General features: G+C 36.3%; 1 protein-coding gene across 15 annotated transcripts in view; it reads right to left on the reverse strand.

The window, feature by feature from the left end:
- The window catches only part of HDAC9 (histone deacetylase 9), a 458,974-nt gene that overhangs the window by 122,892 nt on the left and 323,500 nt on the right, over positions 1–12,582 (reverse strand). For all 15 annotated transcript variants that reach the window (XM_054058870.1, XM_054058867.1, XM_054058866.1 and 12 more), the window contains 2 exons: positions 10,859–10,979; positions 5,288–5,337 (listed from right to left, as the gene is read on the reverse strand). In XM_054058870.1, the coding sequence (XP_053914845.1) occupies positions 5,288–5,337; positions 10,859–10,979 (171 nt within the window). The remainder of the gene's footprint in view (positions 1–5,287; positions 5,338–10,858; positions 10,980–12,582) is intronic.

Consider the following 12,582-nt stretch of genomic DNA (forward strand, 5'->3'; position numbering starts at 1 on the left):
GTGTGGTCACGCAAAAAGTAATACTGTCCAGCTATAACAGCAAAGAATGCCAGGAAGAAATTCAACATTCAGAAAATAATAATATTTTGTAAATTTTGTAGAAATGTAGAGAGTTTTTATAGGCTTACATTTCTTTTCTTGATAGTTACAGACCAAATTCTTTTCTGAAATGAAAGATCTAAGCTACATTTCAGTTAATGAAACAAGATCAGCAGTTAATGAAACAAGACCAGCTTATCCCAGACATAAATCTCATCTCTGTTTTACTGTCTTAACAGTAAAATTAGAGGAAATGCAACGGATTTTCTGTACAAGTACAAGCCATTCTTAGCCATTCAGATGACTCAATATTCAGCTCATGAACCACACTGTTCAGCTCACTAAACATTTATTCTGCAACAATCTGCTTTCTTGTAGGGTGGTGATCTCTCCCAGCTCCTCCTTTTGTAATTTAAAGACTTTACACATTACAGGTATGGGGCAGTGTCTTTTGAGGGTGGGGGAAGAGCAGGGGGGAGATTGGATAACTGCCCAAATTCATATGATAAAAGTGAAATTCTCTTCTGTCTGCAGGACAGTCCCAAAGGAACATGGTATGAAACCCAAACTTAAATAAAATCATATCCTGTTTGCAAACATCATATTCCCTTTGCTTCTCAGTAATCTGGGCCCATAAACCCCAGAACAGCTTGAAAGCCCATTCCTCATCTAAACAAATGCCATAAGACCCTTTATACTTTTACAACCATGTCAGAAAATAATATTGACTGCCAATAGTGATGTGATTGGAGTTGCCTCCTCTGAGCCATAAAAGAAGCAGTCTGTTATCAATTTCTCTAAATGCATCAAGGGAATTATGGGTCGGTTCAGTTCCAAGTTATAAATGACAATTCAAAAGCCGCAGAAGTGTTTGAAGCTGGGAGCCGATGATGACATTATCATGAAAGCCTGCTCTTCTTTGCTTTTGTGGGTTTTTTTGCCTATCAACTAGACCAAAAAAATATGGCTGAGAAATGACTTCAAGATTTCTTCACACAGCAGCAGGTCAAACAGGCAGGAAAAAAAAAAAAATCACTATTTTTAGTGACAGACTGAGGCAAGGAGATGAAATTTCCTCCCATTAAAATAGATTTCTGCTTCTTTTACTGTTATTTTCATAGCACAACAGAAGGGAAGGAATTGCAATAGAAGAATGCATTGATCAAATTATCATTTATAGCTCTAGTGGCTGTTTACAGATTAAAAATTGTGGAATGGTCTGCTAATCCACAGAACCAAAAAGTAATTTGTGATTGTTCTCCCCATTTGGCCATTTCACCTGCAACCTACACACCTCTCCTGGAAAACCTTTCACATTCCAAACCTCTGACCAGATGCAAGAAACCATCTCTTCTTATTAAATCTGCTGGCTGTAGAACTGCTAGTCTCTCTCCAACACAAGGAATTTCATCCCCCTGGTATTAGAATTCTTTAACAACAGTTGGTTCTGGAACAATGTTAAGCTTGAGAAAAGAATAAAAATCATGACTGCTAGAGGGAGGTCCTATAATCCAGTGAATGGTATACTGCTGACCCTGCAGAGTTCTCTGATGAAAAATCAACCATCATTGAAAGAAAACATGCTATAGGCAAATTTATGAGGTTAGATTTAGACAACTTTTTTTTCTCTCGCTCTGTGAGACCTGTTCAGTTTGGCTGTCAGCATGAAACAGCTTCATGCCCTTAGATAAGAGAGCTAATTATTACTTGCATGGTTTCTTACAAAACCATAAAGTTTATTGTTTAAATTTAAGTTTATTTAAGTTTATTTAAGTTTATTTAAGTTTATTGCCTGACAGATACCAAGATAAATTTGCTAATGACCCTGATGTAATCAATCCCTACTTGTAAGAAAATTCATATCGATGAAAAATGTTTCAAAATGAGTTAACAGTAGCTTTACATGCATTTTGCACTGCTACAGAAGATTTAGAACAATGATGGAACAGGATCAGAAAAGATTAGTTATGGACACTGCTTTTTGTTTGCTTTTCAAATTCTTGAGAAAACTTGTTTCTACTCTAACTATAGTACTGTCCAAAGAAGAGGATCCCGATCTTGACTGCAGTTTATCGGTACTGTTAGAACAGAGATAACAACAAAATCTATATTACAGTAGAATTCAGGGTTAGAGAGGAGAGTTGGAGCTTTAAGCTGTTTGTGAACAATCCAAGACATCTCAAATTTATGCTAATACAGTCCTTATAGCGCATCAGCTGATTATGATTTCAGTGCCAGGGAAGTCCTAGGTTACAGTCCTTGCTACAAAAGCAGTTTCCATTTTGTCTAGTGTGAAACGTATAAGCTGTTTGTGGAGTAGGGGCTCAGAGGTAGGACTTCACATTGTTCATAAATGTACGACGAGTAGATCACAGCTTTAGATACATGGACTTTGTCCTACTAATGCTCTGTCTCACTGACCCAATGCTCTTTCTTACAACAGCACAGCTTCAGTGCACGGTGTGAAGGTCCCCAAACAGAAACAATCTATGATCTCCTCAGTGGTAACAACATCCGCTAAGAGATGGGGCTCTAATATTAAAACCAGCCTGGCAGCAGAGAGAAATGAGCCCAAGTTTCCCATCCCTTATGTGAGTAGTCTAACCACTAATCTATTTAATAATAGCAAAGCTGCATAATAACAGCCAAAAACGTCCCTTTATGGGTAGAAGACAATAGTATCAAAGAACTCTGAAAACCATTGTTTAAGAGTCAGCAATAATGTCTCCTGCAAGAATGGAAGGGTTTTTTTTTTCTTAATATTTTTTTCACTGTATTCTTTAGCAAACAAGTAAGGAGGCAAGCAAGGAAGCAAGAAAATAAATGAGAACAGAAATTAAAAAAAAATTTCCATTCGTCTTCAAAATCTTATCATAAGCTAACTGCTTTACATTGATCACTGATGCATAACCTTCAACTAAGTTGAAAGCTACTAAGTAGCAATGCTTCTCCCTTCTTTCCATCATCATTTCTGAAAGTAAACTTAAGAATTGCTTTGCACACAGTTTGAAGCAGCTCCCTTTCCCAGAGCTCATCTTAACCAATATTGAGCTAAATATCACTGAAAAGAGCTCCTAATCTGATTATTTACGTTGAAAAAGGTCATAACCCATTCCTTTAAAAGAGCCTCACAGCAAGCCTTACAATAATATATAGAAAGGTAAACCAACTAGAAAAAAATAAATAAAAGATCCATTTCTGTATCATACTCTTTAATCTAATTTCCATAATTTTAAATGAGGTTTAACAAGGCCAAGTGAAGAGTCCTGCACTTGGGTCACAAAAACCCCATGCAGTGCTACAGGCTTGGGGAAGAATGGCTTGAAGGCTGCCTGGCAGAGAAAGATCTGGGGGTGTTGGTCAACGCTGACTGAACATGAGTCAGCAGTGTGCTCAGGTGGACAAGAACGCCAACAGCATCTTGGCCTGTATCAGAAACGGTGTGGCCAGCAGGACCAGGGAAGTGATTCTCCCCCTGTACTCGGCACTGCTGAGGCCACATGTATGGTTGGAGTCAATTATCTATAAGGTCCTTTCCAACCTAATGATTCTATGAAATAAGAAATAAAGCAAACAGCCTCAAAAAAGTGTAGACAAAATTAAGTGCTTAAAGGAAAGAAGATATACTGAGCATTTCTGACTTGCATGCACTTTAGAGTGGAGATCCTAAAGGATTTCAAAGCACATTTTTCATAGAAAAATCTTACACTCTAATTTCCAAAGCATGCTGAATTCCTATTTACTTTCCAAAGCCCTCAAAAACTTGCTAAGAAATTTTACATCAGCTCCTCTTTAGTCAGAAGCCTGAACAACATTATTTCTCAACATTATTCATCTCTTGTTCACTTTTCCCTGAACTTCTTAATAACTGCAACAACAGTGCAAAAAAATAGCTTTTTTAATACAGAAATGTGTACGTATGTCTCTGTGTGTGTGTGTGTATGTGCACACAGTAGTGCACAGAGGTGCATGTAGACAGACATGTCTACGTGTCAATGTGTAATGTTCGCTGATCCACATAAAGAAGAAACCCCCAAGTTTCAAAATTTGCAAGCTGCTAGGCACCAAGTTCCAAATATTAGGCAGAATTCTCAGCAAGCTGGGTCCACAGTAGAGGAGCTGGAACAATTACCACTTCCTGATTCTTTGTTTCTTAACAAATAGTTTGAAATCCTCAACAATTACTAAATACTGAAAGCTAAAATGGAAATTTTCTTTTTAGTGTCCTAAAAACTTACAAAATGAGTATTTCTTCTGTCAGGTATTTCATAATAAAAAATTCTGCTATCAACAAAACTAGTATCATATGGAATTTATCCATTGTGAAAGCTAAAAATAAATAAAACATTAGAGAGTTACATTGGAAGTTGGCCTCCACAGACTGTGGCTTTATTCCTGCATGCTCAGACACAGTGAAAGGGAACTGAAATATATGTATATGCATCATCCAAGCAGCACATCAATACCTAGCAACAGCATTATTTCACTTTATTATTGTTGACATCAGTAAATAATGGGCCCAGCTGGACCAGCATTGTGGAACAATTTTGCATGAAAAATCCTTGTAAGTGAAAAAGTATTGCTCCCTGGTATTATCTTCTCCAAAATTTGACAGGAGTACGATACCAGTATCAGTGGAAATCCTCCATTCTACATATTTTTCAGTAATTTAGCTTAATTCTTTACGCAGTGTTGAAACTTTGTCTGCAGATTTTTGTCTACTGTGTCCTAGTACTCACAAGCTTGTATTTCAGAATGAATCCATTTCAAAACAGGAAATAAAAGATGTCCATATAATTTACTAGTTGAACAACAGCAAGTTTATTAGTAGCAGCTAGTGAGCACTTCTGGTACTAAATGTTAGCTTTGGTACTTTTTTGTCCTTTCTGAGAAAAGTGAAGCCATGTTTACTTTTCAGAAGTATAAAAAATAGCTTCTCTGAAGCTCATTCTGTTACAAAAATTTCACCCATGATATTTTCCTCAAAAGCAGAGCTCAGGTGTAAAACCTGAAGTGGGGCAACAAAGAAATGTACATATTATCACAAGGCATGTTCCTATTTAACTGTTCCATATACTTTCTTCTGTGTCTTTGCAAACACAGTTGGATATTGGCTGAAGTTTTATCTCCACATTTTTTATCAGCTTCTGAAGACTTTGAACTGATAATGCAATAGTGCTAAAGAATTCATGAATGACTACATATGTCGTGTGTCATTCCTCTTGTGAAAAAATGAGCATCTACTTACCCCAAGTCCCCCACAAGGCAACAACGAAAAGAGTTTTTGAGTCACATTTCCTATATATTAAAGAAAGAAAAAGAAACAATAAGCATCATTTTAAAAGATACTTAAATACTTGAACAGTAATCACTCCTTACAGTAATTCAGTTTTTGGTATCACAATAAAAATGCCACGTATTACAATAAAAAATATTAATAGCACTTAGAAAGCAAAGCAGCTATAGGAACTTTAAAGTACCCTTTTGCCACATATCTTAAGATTGGTAAGCAGTGGTTTCAAAGGAGTATAATGATCAAATCTCCACAGAAAGTCACTCTGAATTAAAGTGACTAGTTATGCCAATATCTGTAGCTGGTAAGCAGCTTGTCTAAGCTAGTCAGCTCAACTTCTTCTGCAGCCAGTGGAGCAAGGTAGGCACCTTTACCCAGCCTACAGTACCAATGGGATGAATTACACATGAGAAGTGCCTGTTTCTTTTCACTGACAACAGAAGGAAGTTCATTAAGCTTATATGAAATTGACAAATAATTTCTTAACTTCCCACTCTCCAAAAGGTTTCTCTTTTGAAAATTGCAGTCTTAGTCTTCCTATCTAAGCAAAAATGCTCTTCTCTTCATTTATACACCTTCAACGAATATGCTAATATTTTAAAACCTAAAATGAAATACCGCGTGTTTCAGTATTACTTTGCAAATACATTCTACTAAAGGGGACAAAATCTTAATAGACTTCAGAATCTAATTTCTAGCTTATTCTGCTCTGTATGTTAGATAATGTGGTAGATTTTATGTTAATATTTATACTCGCTTTTTATTCATTCATATTTTCTTTTTTTGTACCACTAAACTCACTATCTTGATAAGGACAGTATAAAAACTGGGTAAGGATCTTAGGATTTGCTGCAGATCCTATCCCAATATGTAATCTGATCCTTAGGCAGCTGTGGAAGAGAACATAAGGTTTTTCCCTGCTGTATCACAGAACTGGCTTTGTAACTTTGCCATCTGGAGGAAACGTTAGATAGTGAATCATTCAAGATACCTAGAGGAGCTACCCATTGTTATGGAAGGGGTGAATGCTGCAGTTACTCATGTTTAGCAGGTGCCAATGAAATGTATAAAGACAGTTATAAGCCATCATCTTTGAAGTAAGAGGGACAAGACTGAAAGGTCTGAGACAAAAAAAAGTACTTTACACTTTGAGTAAAATCCAAGATGCATTTTTAACCGACTAGAGTCCTTTGATCAGTTTGCACAGTGTGTGAGAGAAGGCAAACAAAACCTCCTGTGGAGCTACCAGGGGAAATGCAGGTGCAGCAGCTATGCAGAGTATTCTCATACTGTGAGTCCTGATGGCCCCAGACATGCAAGGAAATGTTGGCTGCAGGAGATTGTCAGAGTAAAGGTACAGGAGGAGTTTCCAGATCACTCACTAAGCAGACGCAGGGACCAATGTTAACAGCAATTTTTTGCTTTTTACTGTGGGGAAAATAAAAAAGTCTTGAACAGCCAACTAAAAAAATAATACTGTTAAAGTGCCAGGAGACATTAATTGACATAGAAGCTGTAATTTGAGATAAAAGAAGGTATTTTTAGAATATTGACTGACTAGACTTTTTTCTTCAATTCCATTGCAGAGCTGGGACATAAGAGAGAACACGATTTTCATTATCTCCCTGCAGTCAGAGACATTGTGCGTGGTAAACACAATTAAAAACAACAAACAGAAGGTAAAAACAGAAAAGCAGATGGTGCAAAGGATGCTAAAATCGATCAACAGATAGTACTAAAATGGGGAAAAGAAGCACTAAGTCTTTTCAATCTATCGAGAAACTTGCCAGGATGCTCACTTGCCAGGATGCTCACTTCTTATTGCATGATAGTAAGAACAAAAGCAGTTAGCAGACTTTGCACAACAAGAAAAACATTGAGATTTCATGAAAAAAAGCAGTGGGCACAGGTTCTACTAAGAGAGATTGAGATCGTCACCTAGGTAGCCTCTCAAAAATAAAAGAGCTCACAACACTGTTTGCCATAAATGAAAATCAGTATCAAAAGCAAACCATGAAAATGAAGTAAGAATTTCACATGGTGTTTGGAGTTGATGTCCCAGCAAAACTTGATAAATAGCAGTCATTTTTGAGTAACACCCTTCTACATCCCAAGATACCTCCATAATAATAACAAAAAAGACTTTGGGATACTGCAAGTAAGATAGAAGACAAAGTTTAAATAATCAGACTTTTTTTTGGCTTTCCATCAGGACAGAGTTTGCAGTCACTTACAAAAAAAGATCTTTTAGATAAGATTCAGTACAATTTACTGATAGAGCTAAAAGAACTATCAAAGAGTTGTACTCTAAAATTTCAACCCACAAAGGCAGTAAAAGCTAGTTAGTCAAATCAGGTGCTGAGGCACCCATCACTGACTGAGGTTAGAGCCTTCTGGAGAAGTCAAGGAAGCTGCTTAGGAGGTTAACGGTTGGGGACTGATAGTATAGATTAGGGAGAGCAATGGGCAAAACACTATCTTGAAAAAAATAAACAAATTTAAAAGTGTGTTACTTGTGAAAAGGCACAGTTTGAGGAAGCTGACTGTTTTAATTATCAGCCCTCAAGAATGAATTAATTTCTGCTAAGTGTTATTTTTTTCACTAACTTGCAATTGTGCAAATGTTCTGTGAAAGCATCTTTTAGTTGTATTCTAAACACTACCTCACAGTCAGGGATGTGTTGACAGTATATTTCTCATTTTTACAAACTTCTAATCAAAACTTGATTTTTAGAAACATTTTCTCATTTATGGTTGGAGATTGAAAAAGCAAACAAATTTATGAGACTTGTTTGATAACTATTCTGTCCTTAACTTATTGAAAGAGATTTGAAAGGTTGTATTCTGTCACATGAAACTGTAGTGTGGTGCGACACATAGTCTGCCTATTAGTTTCCCCCACATCAAGACAATGTGGTGCAACATAACACAATGCTTAACACATCACACTGAAATGCTAACAGTCAAAAGAATAACTATGAAATAGCGTAGAAACTGAAATGATCATCTGCATTAATCGCATTTGTAGACTCTGATGCAGGGAAAATAAAGCCAAGAGTTTAAGCCAGTTTATACCCTGAAACCATTAGGAATGTTTAAAGAACCTTCAGTGATCTCAGTAGTTTCCAATCATTTTTCTATGCTGTCTTCCAGAACAGAGGGCTTTTACCAGAATATGGAAACTGAAATAAGCATCTATTGACAAGTAACACATTTCTAGTCCCCAATGTACTTCAATTTAATTCCTTCAGGTGTGTCCTTCCTATTTGAAAGATACAGAAGGAGCTTGTTAGCCAGAAAAAAACAGAGCTTTGGACAAAGCAGATGTACTCTTCTGAACAGGAACAGGGAACAATTGTTTTTCTGGAGCACAAGTGGAGAGCAAAAGATGCCTCTGTCTTTTTGGGTGGGTAGAAGAATAAGGACAGGAATGTTTAGGTCCTCCTTTTCATTAGGATGCAAAGCCATAATTTGATGGATCAATTTCTGTAGAAAATAAAAGCATTTCATTGAAATAGAAATCTTTTATGAGACGATGTTGTTATTGATGACATTTTTTTATCAAAAACATTTCCTTTGAATTTTTCTCCTTTGCTACACATCATTTTGAATTTGTATAATATACCAAGATGATAATTTTAATGTCAGGATTGGTTATGTTCAACCTCTCTGAACTGTGGACAATGAAAGGTGGAACACTCACACCACATTTTGGAAAAATGTAAGTGACAATTAAGTTCCTTTACACAAGAGTCTGGAATTCCAAAGGACTTGAGCTTTCAGCCAAAAAACAGACACATACAAAAGCATGTGGGAAGTGTGTTTCATTGACTCTTCTCTTGGAAGAAGGCTGTGTGAGATGCAACAAGAAAACATTCTAGAAACAGAGACAGAAAAGGTCATTAAGCCAAGGATACACTCAGAATATGTGCTGGGACTGTGATCTTTATATGATCTTAGAGAGTAAATGTTTTTGACTCTGTGTCAAATAAAAAAGGCAAAGAGTATCAAGTAAAGAACTGTGGGCAAAGAAACAGCTTTCTAAGCTTGCGAAAAACAATGCTTTCTTCATTCTCTAAACCTAGGCAGAAACATAGCAAGAATACCTGGGTCCATTCCTTTTTCACCTCAGAGCTGCAGCTACATACTGCATCCCATATGCTGGTCAATCACTGAGATCCAAAATGGGAACAATATTTTATATCAATGTATGTTATATTAAATAATGATAAAAATAAAATGAAATTAATCAAAACCAACAAATTTAAATGAAATACTTGACTCTATCAAAATGGAACACTTTGACAATGTTGATGAACAACTCAAAATGTTTCCAAATTTTCATTTTGCAGGAATTTAGAGCTTTTTGTTGGAAACACTTTTGTGTTTGTTTTTAATTTTTTAAAGGGGGGGATTTCCTATCTTGCAAATTGAAGCTCTTGAGAATGTTTCATACTATAAGTATTTTTCAGTTTTCCTCTTGCCTTGGCTAAGACACACAAACTTAGATAATATTTTGATCAAGATATTTTTCATGTCTACTTTTATGACTCACTGAAGCAACTGTCTGCCTTACAGAAAAAACTCTTTGTATTAATTTCTAAAGCAAAATCACTGCTTTGTGTTACTAGAACTGTGGCAGCAATTTCCTTTGATGGCTAGCATTGAGTTTGTTTGAGGTGGGGTTTATTACATTTAGGAAAAGCTCTCTGTCTTAGAATAAACGTTCTAAAAATAGCTGAGAATGAAAGTGTGACATTGGCTGTGCTGGGACATACAGGGCATGATTTAATCCACTGATTATTTCCAAAATGCGACTTTTTTTGTGTGTTTCTTTTCACTTTCTCTGTAGCAGGTTGACAAGTAGATCTGCTTCATGCTACACTCATGGCCGAGCTCAATTTAACCCTAATTTTCTATTATAAAAAAACATACACTGAGCATTGACATTTGATGTGGAAATCCTGTCAGTTGCTGCTATTCTGTACATCTGCAGGTCTATTTAATATTTTAATGTGGGTTTTTTTCCTCCTTTTATTCAGAAAGATATCATATCCTGAATAATGGGAACATGTTAAAATAAACTTAAGCAAGACTTGGGCATGATACCTGCACTCAGTGTGGCTGAAATAAATGAAATAAAGCAAATAAGAACAATAAATAAGCAATTCTGATAAGCAAGTGCATATTAAACTGCCATTTTCAAATCAAAGGACACAAGGAGACAGAAGACCAACTGTGTTCAAAATTGTCATTGACTTCCAGTGGAGAACAAATAACGCTAAAGGGTTAACACCTCAATGATTTTTGAAGCAAATGAGACATTTCTATCGCTGCTTTCCAGCCTGTGCATTTTGCTAATCTATATTTGGCTTTCATTGTAACATTCTCCTTCCACATAGCAATACATTTGGAAAAAATGAATTTTTGTCACACTGCTTGCCAAGTATCTTAAACTGACACCAGCTATGACTAATGACAGTGCTGGAATGCGCTGTTCTCAGTAGAATAGAGGCCTGTACAGACCTAGGAGTTTCCTGGGGTCCAGCTTCTGTCTGTTCAGGGGGCTGGTGCCATACAACAGTGAATGATGTTCAGAGTGAACCAGCTGTATTTCCTCCAGACTGGCTTTTCGACCTCGAATTCGCTGAAAGAAAACAGCAGAGGCCTACAATATTCCACTGACGATATTTAGGGAGAAAAAAAAAAAAATAGTAAAGGTCCAAAATAACATTTAGTATGATTAATAATGGGTTGAAATTGTGTCATGCAGGAATGTGACACTGATTTGTTTATTAAAGTAATGCTATATGAAAAACAAATGCATGTGTCGTTTATCATAAATGCTTCACTTAAGTTTTAGCAGAGTTAACTTAATATAGTGTTCCGCATACAACAAAATGAAAAGATTCTGCCTCTTCTCTGCATTCTATTAAGAGATACAAACCAAGAGGTGAAATATTTCTTAAGTAAGAAATCTGGATAGAAGAATTCTAGTTTAAAGAGCAAAGGCTTATTCACACCTGTAAGCTGCAGATGTGTTCTGAATGAGGCTTAATATTTTTGCATTATTACTGGTAATTGTTATTTACACTGCTAGAATGAACATGATCCCAGAGAGGAGAGCCAAAGAGAAGAAGAAAATTAAAGTTTAAATGCTTTAATAAAATATTTCTATGAACTTTTTTTTTTAATATATGTTCAATATCCCAGGAACTTTTTTCTTGTTACACATGCTGACTCACTTACTTCCTTACATTTTTGTAAGAGTTTGTCTCTTCAGTTCTTCCTCCAGCCCATACTCTCCCCAGTTAAATCAGTGTTAAAAAATCTGGAATGTCTTTCTATTAATACATGGAAATTTAATCAGTTTAGGAAGGAAGGCAGATAGGAAAGAAGAAGGAAATATGAAACTAACACTTTTGTATTCAGTAGATCTGTTCCTCGTATGTATTTGGAGTTGCAGCTTCTCATAAAAATATTTAGTTCTCTGCTTGTGCTGCACAGCCTTTGCAAATGAAGCAGCACAAAGCAGATTTTGTTCAGGTTTGGGCATTATGAACAGCACTGTCGGCAATGTTGTGGTCCCAAGATAATTTTTCCTGTTGATATTGGATAATGTAGAAAGAAAACAGCCTGGTTGAAAGGCCTTGGACTCTATTTGAAGATCTAGTCCTTGTGAGCACCTGGAGAAACTCTCTCACAAAGTAGACTGTGGATCTGTCTGAATATAGACAGGTATAGAACTTATCTAAATATACCATCCTATTTTTAACAGACTGATTAACCTGCTACAGAAATGCTACTCAGTTCTAGTTTTCTTAAAGGGTAAGTTTTAATTCTTATATCCATCAACTACATGTGCACATCAGAAAACACCAACCTCTTCACTAGGAGAAGAAAGCAACATTCTGAATATTGAAAAGAATATGCAATGCAGAAGAAAGGAGCTGTCTTGGGGGGATAAGAAGAACCGTGTACAGTTTATGTTGAGTTAAGCAGTGGCAATTTTTTCTGACTAATCAGGAAAAATGTCCTAACAGTTAGATCGAGACAACTGTGGAACAAGCTGCCCCTCAGGGAAATGGTGGAAGCCCTATTTCTTGTAGTGTTTAAAACTTGACTGGATGCGGCAGAGGAAAAAAAACATTTTAGGGAATGATCCAAGAACTAAATGATTTAATAAACCCTTTTTCATCTCTAATTTCTTCAAGCCTCTCCCAGTCTCGCATGAGAATTTGTAGCAGTGC

This window comes from Cuculus canorus, chromosome 2, assembly GCF_017976375.1.
Source record: "Cuculus canorus isolate bCucCan1 chromosome 2, bCucCan1.pri, whole genome shotgun sequence".
Taxonomy (NCBI): domain Eukaryota; kingdom Metazoa; phylum Chordata; class Aves; order Cuculiformes; family Cuculidae; genus Cuculus; species Cuculus canorus.